We start from the raw sequence: 18,994 nt of genomic DNA, 5'->3' as shown, positions 1-18,994 counted from the left end.
ATAAAATAATACAAACAAAACAAGTCATTAAGTATTTTTTTTCTTCTCTAGCTATTCCAAGCTGAAATGTTCAGTCGCCAGCAGATTTTGCACTCTATAATCATTGATGGACAACGGCTTCTTGAGCAGGGGCAAGTGGATGATAGGTACAGATATATCTAAATGCAGTTATATGTTATAGATTGATGTTATAACTATGTTAGAGGCTAAAGATCTGTTCACATTTAAGTGTCACTGACGAAAACCCTCATCCCCTCTTTCAGTTGTGGAGCCATTTGTACTGTACTGCACATTCTTTTGTGTACTAGCTGCTATGCACTTCAGTATGGCTTTAGTTTCCAAAAGGCTTCTTATAAGTAATCCTTGCAGTCCACCTGTCATCCCATAGTGACTGCACTGCACTGTAAAAATATAGAACAAGGGTTTTCCTTTGCACAGTTGCAACTGGAGCACTTTAGTTCTCATAGGTTTTCACACATGGCCAGATACTTTGTAGACATCCTAAACCATGAGGAGTTGTAGTATGCAAATGGTAACATGAATTCTGAAGTTGTTTTTACTCTACCCCCCCCCCTCCTTAGTGTCACCCAGTCCTTATAGTGAATGGCCTCATTGGCCAACAGTAAGGCATTAAAAGGGGCAGGAACAAGCACAACTTTTTAGGAAGTGAAGTCATTTTTTGCTTATTAGATCTAAGTAAGCTGTAAGGTTTTACAAAGCTGACCATAGTGCAAGCTGAAAGATTTTTTTGTATTGATTTATAATGTTGTTTTTATTTAACCTTTTCTAGAAATACTTTCTAATATTTATATATAATTGTTTAAACTAAATGTAAACTTTATTTGAAAATGGTTGGTTTAGTACATCTAAAGCATCCCTTAAAGTAGAACTAAAGGCAAAACTTTTTTTTTCATTTTGGATAGAGTAATGGTGGTCATAAGTTAACCTCTGTCAGTTTTTTTGATTTTTTTTAATTGTTTTTTTTTTTTTGCTATCCGTATACCATTTGGGATATTTCCCTTTGCTTCCTGTCCCATACCCAAAACAGCAAGTTAGAGGAAATCCCTCCAAAGTGAGTAAATCCCAGGGTGTCACCAGAATGTCCCCATTGGAAGTTTTTCCCTCTATTACTGTTTTGGTGTCAACCCAAAATTTAGGATTGTCTTTTACTTCCATTTTTGATAATAACGGTAAACAAGACAAATAGTGTAGGGTGAATCTTCTTAATGGGAACACAGACAGCAATAAAAACTTGACAGGTTTTGTAATCACTCTCCACTCTATCCAAAACTAAAAAACATTTTGCGCTTAAGTTAGACTTTAATTTTGTTGGTACTTGTAATTGACCATAAATTTCCCCATATCATCTCTTGATTTAATCAGTTCACCTCAATTTCTTAGGGATGAGTTTAACCTTAAACTTGCCTTATTGAGTAACCAATGGCAAGGAGTAATCCGTCGGGCTCAACAGAGGAGGGGGATAATCGACAGTCAGATACATCAGTGGCAACGTTACAGAGAAATGGCAGAGAAGCTGCGCAAGTGGCTGGTGGAGATGTCCTATCAGCCAGTGACAGGCCTGGGGAACATTCCAATACCACTGCAGCAAGCCAGGAACCTTCTGGATGAAGTCCAGGTATCCATTAACGTATTGTTGAACTTATGTCACATATTGTAGTGTATTTTGACTTGCATATACTTGCTGGTTTGACATTGATTTTCTTTCTTAAGAATTGTTATTATTTTGCAAGTGAATAACAACATGGTAATGCCACATGTTAATCAACATACACATTGTGGATGCGCATGCAGTAGAGCATGGTCCCTTACACTCTGGTTGCACTAGGTGCACGTTGGCATGCGATTTGCAAGCCAAGCCACTTGCAAATCGTATGCCAAGTCGCATCCTATTGTTCGCAATTACAGTGGTAAAACCGGTGTGGTTCCGACTTGTTAGGAGCCACAACGATTCCTAAAGTAGTACGTGCGCTACTTTTCGTGCGATTTGCATAGACATCTGTCTTGCAAATTGCACCTGAAATCGGCAGGTCACCCGACTTTGAAATTATGCGACTTCACTGTAAGGCTCACGATTTCAAAGTCGAGCTTGATGTGACCGGGGTGTTATTTAATATCATTGCTGGCAACACAGAGAAAAACATTACAGGAGGAATTTATTCTTAGAATCTTGGATCTGTATGTCCACAGTGTCCTCAAGGTGGGATGAATATTTGGATTAGATAAATATAGTAAGGTTTACCTACAATGGTTATAGTCAGGGTGCAGGGATAGTAGACATTTTTTCATGTTTAATGTTACAGAGATTGTTGCAAAGTAAAGAAGATAGTATAAAGCTAGGTATACACTGAAATTCAGTTGGTTCCTGCTGAATTTTGATCCATATGTGGCCCTGACTCTTCAACAGAAGCCAGTCGTTGGACTGGATTCAGTTGAATAGTCCTGCTGGAACACCAGTATTAGATCTGTGTATTCTGACTGTGGAGAGGAGTTCCACCCTGTCGGAATACAATAGCACAGTGGGGGAGATCCCTGCATCCATATCACTTGCGTGGATGCAGGAATCTGTGAGTTTTTCTCCATTCAACCTGCTGGTTGAACTTTTTTTGGGTATAAACTCTACGTGTATGGGGGTGAGAAGAAGTATTGGAAAGGTGAAGGGCAATGCTCCCACCCCACCTCCCCCAACATCAGTTCCTCAGCTGCTGCTTTTATAAAGCTAAAAGTGGGTTCTGAAGACCTCTCAGGCACATGTAGTCTGAAATGGGGTTACCATACTTTTGGAACTTTTTGCTGTGAGCCCTGAAAATTAGTGATCTTTTTTAAATTGACCATAGTGTCCATTATTATTTGCAGCACTTTCCGTACTTCCTAGTTCAAGGTAGATGATTTCCATGCTTTTCATAGTGTTTGTTTGGTAGTTTCAGGAAAGATGTAGGGCATGTTACAACACTATCACGCACACATTTCCTCTTTTCGCATTTAATAAATCAGCCCTATTGTGGGATATGCATAATTGCATTCTCTCTGTGTAAGTTTATTCTGCATGTATGTTATTGAAACAAGATGCATTTTTGTTTGATGTTGCAGCTAAGAGACAGAGTACTTCACAGACAGCAAGGGAGCTACATCCTGACTGTGGAGGCTGGGAAGCAACTGCTTCTCTCTGCTGACAGTGGGGCGGAGGCTTCCTTGCAGGCAGAGCTCATTGACATTCAAGAGCGATGGAAGGCCACCACAGTGAGACTGGAGGAACAGAAGAAACAGCTTGCATTTCTACTGAAAGTATGTGCATTCCTCTTTATTGTAATTCCTATAGAAATTAGCTTTAGTATTTGGATAGTGTCATAAATTAAGCAGATGTAAAAAATACTGTCACCGCCTGGTTCCGATTCGTGTTAGATTTACCAGTGCACAAAATGATGCAGGCCTGCATTTTACAATTGCAGTAATGTTCAGGATATTTACAGCAGGCACACAACCTTGCAGTAATATAGTTGGAGTAATCTGAATAATGTTATTGCTGCTTTGTTATTTAGGTCATAAGGTATTTGTAAGATATAAGGTATATGTAAGGTATTTTCCATGTGTTTCAATTTATGTGAGCTTATTTAAAGGACAACTGCATGTTAATGTGTTAAACAGGGAAGTAGAATCTATAGATCAGACTCACTTTTTTTTGTTAACAGTTATCTGATTTGCTCCCCCGTGGGATCAAATTCAGAAACATCTGTCCTGCTGGTCTCCTTGTTATATAGAAATCTCTATCAAGAAATCTGACATATACATAGTATAAGTATACATCATATTTCACTATAGAGTTATTATAACCTGATATAACCTGACATATAGTATAGATAAGATACTGTAGGTAACAATAGTTCAGTCTTAAAGCTGTAACTGGCGGGCATTTGAAGAGACATTGGGTAAGAATTAAAAGTTAATTGATCATGCACCACCAATTCGCAGCCATTGATTCCAAAGTTATGAAGCATATACTGTATTTGCTTCATGCATGTTCACGGGATTGAGCTGTAGTCACTAATTACCTGGACTTCTTATTCTTCAGTGGGAAATCCAGGTCTTGGTAATAATATTCACCATATTTGTAATGCACTAATACATTGATTGATACATCTGCTGGACCAAATCAAGTTTAGAGCATTTGTCATTCAATGAAGTATCATTGATATGATTCACTTATTGCTTTCTATGGAGTACCTGGTACTCTCTTTCCGATATGCGAGCACCTGTTAGTCATCAAACTTGCTGCAGTTAAGGACTTTAAGGCCCCATTCACACGGCCGTTAAAATCATATCCACCTGCCAATTTTTCAGGTGGATCTGAGTGGAAGTTCAACGTTAGTCTATGGTCAGGTGGATCTAAACAGGCGTGTGGCTGTTTACCTCTGATCACCATCAAGTCCATCTAGGTCTAGGTCCACAAAAATGGGAAAAGGTTGTTTCCTCTTCTGGTTTTCCATTCATAGAATGGAAGTAAAAGGATATAAACAGATGCATGTCTATTCACCTCTGCCTGCCCTTAGACCTAACATAGGTTTGTTAAGCTCTGTTTTTTCCTCCAATACAAGATGGAGTTAAAAATGTAAAAACATGGACATTACAAAAATAATAATAATTTGCTCCAGTTCAGCATGGGATCTGTTAATATATATCTCGCTGATTGGAATCGACACCATCTTTGTGAAAAGACCATACAGCTGATTTTGTTGATGGGGGAATTGAGCAATTTTCTTTCCTTCCTCCTTGGGAAGAAAAGAAAATTGAATAATATATGAGCTGCTTAAGACTAAAATGTTCATTTGAATGTGTCCCTACTGCAGATTTTTATTATAAGTAGCACACGTTTGCAAGTAAGTTACAGGGCCATGTTTCAAATTCTGCATTATCTGTATATTGCAGGAACTATTGCTAATAATTAAAGTTTCAATTATTTAAATTTTAGACAGACTTAGTACCAATTATTTAGGTAATTGTTGTATTATATTTGTAATATTATATAGAGACAGCACTTCCTACAGCTGTAAGGTGATTTAGTGCAGAGTATTGCGGGGCTTGTTTTTTCAGACATGAAACAAATCCCTGACTTTGCAGACAAAAGGGTAATCCTGACATAGATTGCTTTGCAGTGAATGCTGTGCTGGACATATATAGATTTTTCTTTGTTGCTTTCTTCATTACCTTGTAACACTTTGGAAAAATATAATTTTTAGGACTGGGAGAAATGTGAAAAAGGAATAGCAGATTCCTTGGAAAAGCTAAGAACGTTCAGGAAAAACCTCTCTCAGCCATTGCCTGTCCATCATGATGAACTGCATTCAGAACAGATCAGATGCAAGGTAAGCAGCAGATGACCCCCTGATAACTGCGTCTAGAATGTAGCTGTATGTTACTTAAAAGGACCATTTTATGTACTAGAGTTTTCAATGCCGTATATTTGTAAATTATATATATAATGGTTCTGCTCTTATAGGAACTTGGAAATGCAGTGGAAGGATGGGTGGAGGATCTTGCTCATCTAACAGAACTGAAGGACACCTTTTCGCCATTTATTAGTGCAGATGATATATCTATTCTTAATGAGCGCATTGAACTGCTGCAGAGACAGTGGGAGGAACTGTGCCATCAGGTAATTTAATCAGGAGATACTAACGAAAATGATTGATATGAAAACACACTTAATACTGTACCTAGCTCATAGTCTGTGTTGTCATTATGCTCTCTGGAAACTTTATAAGATAACTAACCGTTTTAATTGCATCTGTATTTTTAAAAAAATTATATTTGTACTCAGTCTTAAAGCTGAACTAAACATCTATATGTGGGGTCTATTTTATCTGCAAAAGATTTTTGTTTTTGTCAGTTAAGTAACACTTACAGGTCTTGATCCTCCCTATCCCCAGCCTGTGACTGTAATGTGATGGAGAAGCAGCAGACTGATAAGTGCATCTCCTGGTCACTGGACTGTCTCCTGTTTCAGATTGTCCCTTGTTAGCACATGAATACAACAGCACAGCTAAGTGACTTCCCCCCCCCCTTGGGAGAAAACAATGGCTCTGTTAAAAGGATTCCCGGATCAACAATGACTGTGTTTGATGGGAGAATCCAGCGATTTTCTTTCCTACAACTCAGGTGCTAAAAAGTGACTAATACTGTTACATAGAATATGTACAAACAATTCCAAATATAATATATACCGCCAAAGCTAATGGCCACTACTCAGTGCTCTTACTCCTCGACCTCTTCGTGGATTTTGACACAGTCGACCACCCCTCCTCCTCAAAAGACTACACTCCCTTGGCCTCAGAGACTCCGCTCTCTCCTGGCTCTCCTCCTACCTATCCCAACGCTCCTTCAGCGTTACCTATAACGCTACCACCTCCCCCTCACTCCCCCTCTCTTTTGGGGTTCCTCAAGGCTCTTTCCTCGGGCCCCTTCTCTTCTCCATCTACACCTCCTCCCTTGGCCAACTGATACACTCTCGCGGCTTCAACTACCACCTCTATGCCGACGACACGCAAATCTATCTCTCGACTACTTGCCTCACCCCTTCAGTCTCCACCCGAATCACTAGCCTACTGAATGACATATCAGATTGGATGTCGCTCCACTTCCTTAAACTGAACCTCTCCAAAACAGAGCTCCTAGTTTTCCCCCCAGCCCGCGCACCTTCCCCCCCCCCACTGACTTCTCCATCACGTCCAACAATGCCACCATGAGGCCCACCCCGCAAGCCAGAGTACTTGGTGTCATTCTGGACTCCAATCTATCCTTCCAGCCCCAAGTCCAATCGCTAACAAACTCATGTAGACCTCTGCAACACCTCCAAAATACGCCCATTCCTAACCCCAGAAACTACTAAGCAACTCATCCACTCCCTCATCATATCACGACTCGATTACTGTAACTCCCTCCTCACTGGCCTACCACAGGCTATCCCCACTTCAGTTGATCCTGAATACGGCGGCCAGACTCATCCACCTTACCAACTGCTTCGTTTCTGCCACCGCCCTCTGCCAATCCCTCCACTGGCTTCCAATTGCCCAACGGATCAAATTCAAAATGCTAACACTGACGTACAAAGCTGTCCATAACTTTGCCCCAAACGATATCACCGACCTAATATCCAAATACCACTCAAAACGCACTCTCCGCTCCTCACAAGACCTCCTTCTCTCTAGTTCCCTGGTCTCCTCATCCCATGCCCGCCTCCAGGACTTCTCCAGGGCATCACCCATCCTCTGAAATTCCCTTCCTCTGGAACTCCCTACCCCAATCCATCAGACTATCACCTACTCTCCTCTCCTTTAGGCGAACCCTGAAAACCCACTTCTATAGGGAAGCCTACACCGCCCTCTGCTAATTGCCGATCTCCTCCACTCTTCCTACCACTCCATCCCCCACAGCTTTTCCTCCCGTACCACTATCCCCTCCCTCCTAGATTGTAAGCTCCAAGGAGCAGGGCCCTTGAACCCCTCATGTATCCCATTGTATTGTTTTGTACTGTCTCATATATTGTCTCCCATTGTAATGGACAGCGCTGAGCGAACTGTTGGCGCTATATAAATACTGTATAATAATAATAATAATAATAATGATAAGTGTTGCACTATACATTGACTAATAATGAAATATATGCAAACAAAACAATAATATATAAACAAAATCACCAAAGGTGAAAGAGAATAGGTGTTTCAAAACAGTCACAATAAATATAAATGATAAAAGAGTGAGAAAATAAAATTCAAATTGAAATGAAAAAGTCCTCAGTGAATGAATTGACTAAGACCAGTGTGACCAGCCACAGCAGTGAAAATAGGATGCTGGCTTAACAGATATATAGACCCCCTTATTCAGAGTGGTCATACTCTATATGCTCCACATCAATATTAGCTCTCCATGTCAATCCCTATAATGGTCACCAGTATCGCTCAAACAGAAAGTATGCATATGCAAATCAGTAATCACCAAGCCAGCAAGGATAACAAGTTCCGGTTCCTGTGCGCGATGACGTAACAGTGGAGCCTCTTCGTGGTGGGTCACACTGGTGTTAGTGGATGAAGAGAAGAGTTTAGAATGCTGTATTTCAGTTCATTCACTGAGGACTTTTTAATTTCAATTTTATTTTTTTTCTCACTGTTTTATAATTTGTATTTATTGTGATTGTTTTGAGACACTCGTTCTTTTTCACCTTTAGCGCTTTAGTTTATATACTGTGTTATTATTTTGTTTGCATATATTTCATTATTAGTCACTGTATAGCACAACACTTATTATATTTGGAATTGTTTTTATATATCCTAGTATTAGTCACCTTTTAGCGCAACACTTATTTTTCTAGCAAAGTAAATTGCTCCATCTATAGCTGGCTTTAATTCTGCTGTAGATTGTCTGCAAAGGGTTATTCAGGTACTTACACTGCTTGCATTTTAATAAATACATGTAATATATAAATATATTAGTTGCACTCATGTGTGTCTTTTATATCTGTCAGGAGTTCAACTTTTATGTATTTCTATTAGCCCTGCTTTTCATGTGATTGAGTCACAAAGTTTCTGTTCAATCTTCAGTCAAAAGAGCGTTTAATATGTTTTACTGTGTTTTATGATTCCTGATGTTATAGATCAGACATTTACCAGTACCAAACTATTCTCCATAAATGTAAGCCCAAACTGATTTAGTCATACTTGCCAAGTGTTCCTTCTTTCTAGCAAAAGTTCAAGTTTTTGAGCTTTTGTTTTTTATAGTCTCAGCATTTACATGCTTCTGCTTTTGTATGTTTTTTTGTTGGGCTTTGTTTGGGATGGGTAGGTGGTGAGGGGATTGGTGCAGAGATGTAGGATTTGTTCCAAAAAAACCTTATCTGATAAAAAAAAAAAGAAACATGCCCCCTGTATCCTACAACCTGTAAATCCTAAAAAATACCTGTGACCCTGAAAGTCTTCTTCTGGGCCTGACCAGTCTGTTGATTCTCTTCTACTTCTGCCCTAATGTTGCAACTGATTATGTCTTTTGCTCTGGCAGAAGCAGCTAGTTATTGTCTCTGCAAGTTCCAGATCTGGTAGTTCAGCTGCAGCTTTGTGCCAGTGGGCCCTGGAATTTGCAGCAGAGGATCACAGATATGCACATAGATCACCAGGTGAAAAAAAGGGGGAAAAAATCTGGAAAAAAAAAAAAATATAGCAAACGCATCAAGGGACTGATATTTATTTATTACAGGTATTTGTATAGAGCTGACAATTTTTTTTTGTTTTCAGATACGCATTGCACTTTGGAATATTGTAATATAGCAAATATTAAAAACGAACGACAGATTGCAAAAAATAGCAGGACAAACCCCCAAAAATTCTTCAAATATATTAATAGCAAAAAGGTCAGGTCCGAGCACGTAGGCCCTAAATAATCTAGAGTGGGTGACTGGGGACAAAGAGAAGGCACATTTATTAACTACCTTCTTCAGCTCTGTGTATACAAAGGAGCATGGGGGAGCACTTCTCCATAATGGGCGTGGTATTGACATGGCCCCAGATGATCCACATTGGCTCATAACTGATATGATCCAGAAATATTAAGACAGAATAACGGTGAATAAAGCACCTGGATCGGATGGCATACACCCACGGGTCCTTAAAGAATTGAGCTCTGTCATTTCAAAGCCATTGTTTCTAATTTTTATGCCTGGATTGGTGTAAGGCCAATATGGTGCCTATATTTAAAAAGGGATCAGAATCTTTACCAAGTAATTATAGACCTGTTAATTTAATATCTATAGTTAGAAAGATACTGGAGAGTTTAATAAAAGACCACATAGATGAGTTCTTGCTGTAAAAAAATATTTTAAGCAACAGACAGCATGGATTCATGAAAGACAAAAGTTGTCAAACAAATCTGATTTCTTATTATGAGGAGGTGAGCAAAACCTTGGACAGAGGGGTGGTGGCGGACGTGGTATACTTGGATTTTTGCACAAGTGTTTGACACAGTTCCCAGCAGACAGCTAATGTGTAAGGTAAAGTCTACAGGCTTGGAAAAATCTGTATGTAAATGGATAGAAAACTGGCTAAAAGTTTGTATTCAGAGAGTAGTGGTTAACGATTCATACTCTGAACCTTGGGATACACCACTAACAACCCTAGTTCATTCAGTGTTGAGACCCTTACTTTTGAATATATTTATAAACGATATAGGGTCTGGGATTAAAAATCCCATTTCAGTCTTTGCAGATGACACCAAACTGTGCAGTGGAATAACGTCCTTACAGGATGTCTCCAATTTGCAAGCTGACCTCAATGCACTGTTTAATTAGGCAACTATGTGGCAAATGAGGTTTAATGTTGATAAATGTAAAGTTATGTACTTGGGGGCTAAGAATATGCATGCATCATACATACTGGGGTGGGGGTACAAATGGGGGAAACAATAGTGGAGAAGCATCTGGGAGTTCTGGTAGATCATAAGCTTAATAAGGGCATGCAAAGCGGTTTCTGAAGTGAGCAAAATCCTCTCATGTATTAAAAGAGGTATAGACTCCAGAGAGAGAGATATCATATTACCCCGGTACAAATCATTAGTAAGACCTCATCTGGAATATGCAGTTCAGTTTTGGGCACCAATTCACGAAAAGAACATTGGGGAACTGGGAACTGGAGAAAGTACAGAGAAGGGCAACAAAACTGATTAGAGGAATGGAGGCGCTCAGCTATGAGGAAAGATTAGAGGAACTGAATTTATTCTCTCTTGAGAAGAGGAGATTAAGGGGGGATATGATCAACATGTATAAATACATCAGTGGTTCATATAGTGAACTCGGTGTAGAGCTATTCATGCTGAGGTCATCACAGAGGACAAGGGGACACTCTTTACGTCTGGAGGAAAAGGAATTTAATCTCCAAACACGGAAAGGTTTCTTCACAGTAAGAGCTGTGAAAATGTGGAATAGACTTCCTCAAGAATTGGTTCTTGCCATCTCAGTGGATTGCTTTAAAAAAGGCCTGGATTCTTTCCTAGATACACAGAATATAACTGGATACTAACATTTATAGGTAATTTGATCCAGGGAATATCCGATTGTGTCTCAGGGGATCAGGGAGGAATTTTTCCCCTGCAGGAGCAAATTGGATCATGCTTTGCTGGGGTTTTTTTTGCCTCCCCCTGGATCAACTGTGGGTATCGGATTATAACTTCTCTTTTTCTTTTTTTTTTATGGTTGAACTGGACTTTTGTCTTTTTTTCAGCCAGACTAACTATGTAATTGCAATAATAATTGTGCTTATAACAGTGCAAAATCAACAGATCTGGCAAAATGTAGCTAATAATGACAGGTTCATTGTTAGCTACATTTTGTAAATGCAGGTTCTGGACACTTTCCATGTAAAATATCATATAATGACTTCCTGCGCAGCTCTCTCTTGTATGTGTACATGTTGTAGGTGTTATATAAAAAGACAGATGTATAGAATTTGACAAATGCTACAAATGCCTAAAGTCTCCCGGATGTGACAATTAGCAAAGCATATCACAGTTATTTCCTCTGCTCATTTTCTGAGGTGAAACCAACAGGAAATGTACCATTTCTTACTTTAGAATAAAACAGAGCTCTTCGCAGACACTCTGTTCATTCTGCCAGCTTAGAGGTATGAATAACTACTCCACTAAAAGCTTTATTGCTGTTCAGTGCAAACGAATGTGTAAGTATGATTTCTGATATTAGTGTGTGAGTATGTAATATTTTATATATTATCGCCTGAGAAATCTCTGATACAGATTTGTGTTGTTACCTTTGCTGTTTAAATCTAGACTACAGGGTGAAGCATTTACACATTTGCAAGTGCAGATTTAGATTAAGGGTCATTCACACTGTTCCACACTGTGAAATTTAGGGTTTTACTGTGAGCATATCTGTCAGTGTGAGGGCAAGGAGAGGATACAGTGATTTTTTTTTTCTTTTAACTGTACTGAAATGTCAAAATTCCATGTTATCTATTTCTATGCATGGTTTAGAAACCGACAGTATGAGCTCTTCAGGTGAGCTCCCATCAGGTGTGGACAGATGCATAAAGTATACATTGCTCTATACTGCACTGCTTGGCACCCAGGGGCTCCATTGCAGTGTAAACAGGGCACATACAAAACAATTGTTTTCTGTGTGCCCTCTTAGAGACCTGCGTTTTCCTAGTGCAGAAAAAATTGTGGCCAGTGGAGCAGTTCTGGCTGAGGCCACACACTCTTAGGAGCATCGGTTCCGTCAAGCGGCATTTCATTTTCTTTATGCAAAACTGTTAGCTTAAGGCTGTTTTTTACATTTTAAAATGGGGTGCCTCAAGATTGTGGAGAAATTTAAAGAGTGCTGCAACTGAAAAAAAGAGACACTGGACTAGAATATTAATTTAGTCTAGCCAATAAAATGAATTTACATGCATACACACACATTTATACATGTTATATTATATTATGTATATAAATTATAGCTTTTCTCCAAACACAGGTTTGGGGCTTTTTTATGTCCCTAAATGCTGCTCTAAAATACTGATTTAAATGCCACAATGTACATAGACACAGTGGCTGAAATAGAGCTGTGTTCAGAGGCAAAAAAACAAAAAATGCCTCTAATAGTTGTGGTTTTTGTGCATTAGGTCTTGGAATTTTAAGTAATTTAGGGTCAACAATGGCTGTGTTTTGTAATTACAGGTTTCTTTACGTCGGCAGCAAGTCAGTGAGAGGCTTAATGAGTGGGCAATTTTCAATGAAAAGAACAAGGAGCTGTGTGAGTGGCTGACCCAGATGGAAAGCAAGGTCTCTCAGAATGGGGACATCAGCATTGAAGAGATGATTGAAAAGTTAAGAAAGGTACTTACATTAAAACTGTTTCTTTAATTGCTACACTTTTTCTCTATTTGGGCAAATTAGGCATATTATTATTATTATACAGTGTTTACATAGCGCCAAAGGGTTTGCTCAGCGCTGTACATTAGCAAGGGGGACAGAACATGAGACAATACAGTACAATTCAATACACGAGGGGTTCCAGGGCCCTGCTCTTTCGAGCTTACAATCTAGGAGGGAGGGGATAGTGGTACAGGAGGAAGTGGCTGTGGGGATGGAGTGGTAGGAGGTGGTAGGAGGTGTGGAGGAGATTGGTTGTTAGGTGAGGGTGGGGTAGAGGCTTCCCTGAAGAGATGGGTTTTCAGGGTGCGCCTGAAGGTGAGGAGGGTAGGTGACAGTCTGATGGATTGGGGTAGGGAGTTCCAGAGGATGGGGGAAGTCCTGGAGAAGTCCTACAGTCGGGCGTGGGAGGAGGAGATCAGGGAGCTGGAGAGTAGGAGGTCCTGTGAGGAGCGAAGGGCACGGGTAGGGTGGTATTTGGGTATCAGGTCAGTTAGGTAGTTTGGGGCAGCATTGTGAATGGCTTTGTATTGCAGTTGCAGTCTGTGGGTGCTGTAAGCTGGCATCCGTGGGTGCTGTGGCACGGTGTCGGTGGGTACAGTGGCTCGGCAACTGGACGAGCCGTAGGGCGCGGTGTCTGGGGGTGTTGCAGGGCACGGCGTCTGGGGATGCTGATGGCTCGGTGACTGGAGCTGCTGTAGGCCCGACGTCAGGAGGTGCTGAAGGCTCGGCGTCGGGAGGTGCTGAAGGCCCAGCGTCGAGAGGTGTTGAAGGCCCAGCGTCGGAAGGTTTTGAGGCCCGGCGTCAGGAGGTGCTGAAGGCCTGGTGTCAGGAGGTGCTGAAGGCCCAGCGTCAGGAGGTGCTGAAGACCCGGCGTCAGGGGGTGCTGAGGGCCCGGCGTCAGGAGGTGCTAAAAGCCCGGCGTCAGGAGGTGCTAAAAGCCCGGCGTCAGGAGGTGCTAAAGGCCCGGTGTCAGGAGGTGGTGTAGGCCGACGTCTGGAGGTGGTGTAGGCCGATGTCTGGAGGTCGAGTGGGCTAGGCGTTGGTAGGAGCAGTAGGGCCTGGCGTCAGTGGGTGTTGTGGGCCAGTGCGTGTGGATGCTGCGGGCCAGCGAATGAGGATGCTAAGGGGCCCAGCTTCTGTGGGTGTGGTAGAGTCCGGCAATCAAAGGTGTTGTATGGCCCGGCGTCAAGGGGTGCTGGAGGCCGCGTGGCAGGCTCACCTCCACTGGATTGGACGGGGTCCGGGGCTGTGCAGTGGCAGGGGCACGGCTGTGTGGCACACGGTGGGGAGCAGGGAAGCAGATGTGGTAGCGGTGGCTTACCCTCTCGGTGCCGGTGGCGGCTTACCCTCTCGGTGCCGGTGGGGGTGGTTGCTGCTTCCCTTCTCTCTGTAGCGGCTGTAGGTAGGGAAGGCGGTGGTGGTAGCTCCCCTCTCGCTGGCGCAGACGGCGGCGTTCTGGTTCAGGCGTTAGGGAGTAGCGAGGCTTAGGAGGCAGCAGTAGACCGCAAGGGACAGGGCGTTCAGTACCCCTCCTGGGCGATGGCAGGACCTCCGGAGCGGCTGGTGAGGGTACCAACGGGGGCGGGGGTGGTGGTGGCGTTCCCTCTGGAGCGGGGTTGCGTCCCCTCCTGAGCGGGGCGTCTCGGTCGGCCGCGGTCCTCAGCGGTTCGCGGTCCTCCGCGGCTGGCAGGAAAGGGTTCAGGGGCCGTGGTAGGCCGCGAGTCACCCGGGCCCCGCCGGAGGGACGGGGCACCCAGCACCCCTTCTGGGTGTTGGGAGGACCTTCGGGGGGTGCACCGGACCCCTCTACCGCCCGGATAGCAGCGGATGACGGCGGATTCGGTGGGGGCGCCGGAGCTGGCAGTTATGCGGCCGCTCCAGACGCCATCTTTACATCTGCCTAGGGTATTTTTTTTAAAGTGAACCTTAAAAATAGTCAAAAGCAGTTAGTAATTTATTATTTGCCTTTTAAAACATATCAGCTAAAGGTATTTAAGTACAAGAGATTGAACCTAAGGGGGCACTTCATTAAAATCAAGGTTCATTTGATTTGGACATCCAAAAATACAATTGTACATATTACAACGTAAGTTATTCAACTGGCTTCCTCTGACTTATTTAACGTAGTGCCAGGGGCGGACTGACAACTCATGGGGCTACCGGGCAGTTGGGGATCATGGGGCCCCTGTGTCCTTGCCCACACTCAAAACACACCCAAAAAAGCCTATAAAAGGTAGCAGGGGCATTTTATGGGGCCCCCTACTGACCCCGGGCCCTCAGGCAGTGCCCGAGTGCTCGAATGGTCAGTCCGCCCCTGCGTAGTGCTACTCAATGGTAAGGAGCTATACTAACTCTACATTGGTGTGGAGTTTGCCTGGTCTAAAAGGTAAGAACAGTTCTGCAGTTCTGAAGTGCAAGTAGCCTGTATTTTCCCTTGACTGTGATTTTGAATCAGTCCTTGTGTCTTTGTAGAAGCTAAAGGTCCAAGAACTATATAATGATTGATTAGACTGATGCAGGTAAATATGTGCACATCAAGGTCCCTGCATTTCAGTACTTTTTTGTCTTAAGCTGGCCATAGATAGCCCATAGATTCAACAGCTGAATTTGAGCTGTGGGATGCCTAGTCAGCATGATCGAGTTCAGCAAAAGTCGATTTAAAAACAGACTGAAGGCCAATTCACACTGACTTGCACTAAAATGTATAGAAAATGGATGTACATTTTCATCCGTTTTAGTTGCATGCTGACATCCATTGACATACATTTTGGCGTCCGTTGACATACATTTTAGCGCTCATTAAAGTATACTGCGTTTTCACAGGATATCCTTTGCATTGCATTGACATCGGCTTACATCTGCTTATATCCATGTGCTAAAATGCATACATGTTGCATTTTAGTACAAACGCAGGTCAATGCAGCATTATGGTGTGAATAGGACACACTGGAAATTATTGTTTTTTAGATGTCCTTCCGTTGATCTGTGTTTTGCAGCTGCGCTAAAACTCAGATCAACGAACTGGTGTGAATTGGCCCTGAGGTGGGTGAACAGAGATTCCATGGGGGCGAATTACTAAAACTGGTGCACACAAAATCTGGTGCAGCTGTGCTTAGTAACCAATCAGCTTCTAACTTCAGCTTTTTCAATGAAGCTTTGAAAAAAAAACCTAGACGCTGATTGGTTACTATGTATAGCTGCACCAGATTCCGTAAAATCACCCCTATGCATTGCAATGTGAGATGCATTTCACATTTTACATATATAAAATATGGACATGTGACTTGAAAATCACACACATTAAAACACATATTGCATTCTAGTGCATTTTCAGTGCGTTTTCAATGTGTTCCCATTGACTGTAATGTAGCAAGCATTTTTACAAAAATGCACAGAAGATGCAGCAAGGACACTGATGTTAAGAGCTTTGGAAATTATAATGGTAACTAGTTTTTATGTGGTTTACGTTTGCTGTGATCTAGTGTTGTAATACCTGTTGGTATGAATGGGTTCCATCTCCACAAAATAAAACTGAAAGCTGCATTCAAAAAATGAATACTCAACTCTTCCATGGTAGTTTACATTTTTGCTGTCTTGCACAGTTATGGCCTCCCTTTGTATCTGACATTTCCAGGTGTTTCAGATATTTAGTCCCCTGTGGTTGTACCCTCTAGTGATATAGGGGTTGGTAGAAGGAACTAAAGCTCCCAGCAAGGGACTAGGTATCTGACACACTTGGAAGTGTCAGATACAAATTGCTAGTGTAGCTTTACAAAAACATAAAGACATAACACACTACCCGCTGTAAAGGTATATATTGATCTTATATTTTTGCAAGCTGCTTCCACTTTAATAGTGCCATGCCTTCTAAGCATTGGTGACCTCCTGTTTCTATCCACTTCAGTTAAGTGGGAAAATTACACTAATTTGAGAGGAGAATTTACTACTTCTTTCCAGCCCTCCTCTTTCAGGTTCTTTCCAGAAATGACATACAAGTACAGTATATCTTGTATACATATGCTACACAGTTATTCTGGCTGAAAAAAGATATTGAAAGACCATTGAGTTCAGCCGATAGAGAAATGAATTAATACATAAATCAAAACCTATACACACAATCTCTAAACCCACAGTTGATTCAGAGGAAAGCAAAAAACCCATTGTGGTTTAATTTGTTCCAGCAGGGAAAAAATCCTTTTTTCCCTGGATCAACAATCTAAATTTTAATAGCCATGTGCCTTAGTACAGAAGGAGAAAATTGAGGGAAGAATCTGATTGTTACCTAGACAAGTAGCTGTTTTTTTTCTGACATTGATAGATTTTGTTTGTGCTGTTTAGGATTATCAGGAGGAAATTGCAGTTTTTCGGGAAAACAAAATCCAGCTGCAACAAATGGGAGAAAGACTGGCTAAGGCCAGCCACGAGAGCAAGGCATCAGAGATCGAGTACAAGCTGAGCAAAGTTAATGACAGATGGCAGCATCTTCTGGACCTTATTGGTGCAAGGTAAATCAATGTTTTAGCCCTTCTCTACTCTATTCAAAATGGGAAAAAACTATTTGGGCCTATAGATAAACTTTAATAAGGGCATTTCCCCAAAATAATGTTAATTATAGACAAGTAAGACATGCCTCTACAGCTCCAATATAAACCTCCCATTCCTTCGACCTCTACCTTCAACTTGTGTAATGCTTTTTATAATTTTTTATGTAAATCGTTCCTATTATAATCCCCACACCCATCCTCCTAAACTTTGTGTGTTTTTCCAGTGTGGACTTGCATTGCTGGATTTTGGTCTATAACTCATTTATCTCCATACACGTCTGTTTGCCACATATTTACACTATATATGTACACATTATATGCTATTTTAGCAAATAGGAGGTTGGCAATGTTCAAGATAGAGTAGGGACTAGCCAGGGCAGGATCACATTGACTCAGCTGGCCAGCTTGAACATGTATTGCAATATATGCAAACTATGAATTCCCTTCTTTATATGCAAGAGTTTGCTATGAGTATGTAAGGGTTAGTGCGTGGTTAGACACCTTTAGCATCTCATGTGTTGTATATATGGAAGCTATTAAGGACCTGAACACACAGCTCAATTTCCACTGCATAGTGCATGTCAGTAATTAAAAAGGGCAGGGATGCCTTAAAGGATAAGTTCACCTTTTGACAAAAAATGAATGCCTATTTTTTGGCTGGTAAAAAAAATGTGCATTTATTATTTTTGGTTGCAGGAGCCTGTAAAGCATTGCATCAGCTGGTGCCATGCAGGTCTTCTGCATACCTGCTAGTATATCTGCTTGCCCATACATCCCATGTAGTAGCTGTGGCAGCAGCTGCAGCATTGGTAACATGTTGCATGTTCCACCCTAAAAACGGATGGAACATGTAATATGAGAACGAAGGGAGTCCGATCGGCTGCACTCCAAACAATCCACTTTATTGAACCAAGATAAAACCAATACACAGTGGACATACAGCAAGGGACTGGCAGGTAAATGCGTTTCATGCTAAAGACAACACTTATTCATTACCCAGTAATGAGTAATGAATAAGCGCTGTCTTTAGCATGAAATGCATTTACCTGCCAGTCCCTCGCTGTATGTCCACTGTGTATTGGTTTTATCTTGGTTCAATAAAGTGGATTATTTGGGGTACAGCCGATCAGACTTCCTTTGTTCTGGAAGAGTTGTGCTTGGAGATTGGGAGTCTCTCTACCCTGAGCAGCGGTAAACATATATGTGGAACATGTAATTTGCTCCCAAAGGTGAACTTATCCTTTGAATTGCTGTATTATTATTTCATGGAGTAATAAGTTATGCACACTGTGCTGTAACCTCTTTGTATCATATATCATTTTTATATATATATATATATATATATATATATATATATACAGTTATGCAGTATGTACAATGCCTTGAAAAAGTATTCATACCCCTTGATATTTTCCATATTTTGTCATGTTACAACCAAAAACGTAAAAGTATTTTATTGGGATTTTATATGATAGACCAACACTAAGTGGCACATAATTGTGAAGTGGAAGGAAAATGATAAATGG

At 41.5% G+C, this 18,994-nt stretch overlaps 1 protein-coding gene across 5 annotated transcripts in view; it reads left to right on the top strand.

The window, feature by feature from the left end:
• The window catches only part of SYNE1 (spectrin repeat containing nuclear envelope protein 1), a 662,466-nt gene that overhangs the window by 577,965 nt on the left and 65,507 nt on the right, over nt 1-18,994 (top strand). For all 5 annotated transcript variants that reach the window (XM_089694288.1, XM_089694287.1, XM_089694289.1 and 2 more), the window contains exons 122-128: nt 52-146; nt 1,402-1,636; nt 3,109-3,303; nt 5,253-5,378; nt 5,513-5,668; nt 12,727-12,885; nt 17,263-17,429. In XM_089694288.1, the coding sequence (XP_089550414.1) occupies nt 52-146; nt 1,402-1,636; nt 3,109-3,303; nt 5,253-5,378; nt 5,513-5,668; nt 12,727-12,885; nt 17,263-17,429 (1,133 nt within the window). The remainder of the gene's footprint in view (nt 1-51; nt 147-1,401; nt 1,637-3,108; nt 3,304-5,252; nt 5,379-5,512; nt 5,669-12,726; nt 12,886-17,262; nt 17,430-18,994) is intronic.

This window comes from Staurois parvus, unplaced genomic scaffold (assembly GCF_062004578.1).
Source record: "Staurois parvus isolate SC_StPar_1 unplaced genomic scaffold, SC_StPar_1.0 ptg000657l, whole genome shotgun sequence".
NCBI classification, from domain to species: domain Eukaryota; kingdom Metazoa; phylum Chordata; class Amphibia; order Anura; family Ranidae; genus Staurois; species Staurois parvus.
Note: the sequence above shows the minus strand (reverse complement) of the source record. Positions and strands in the feature narration are given on the sequence as shown.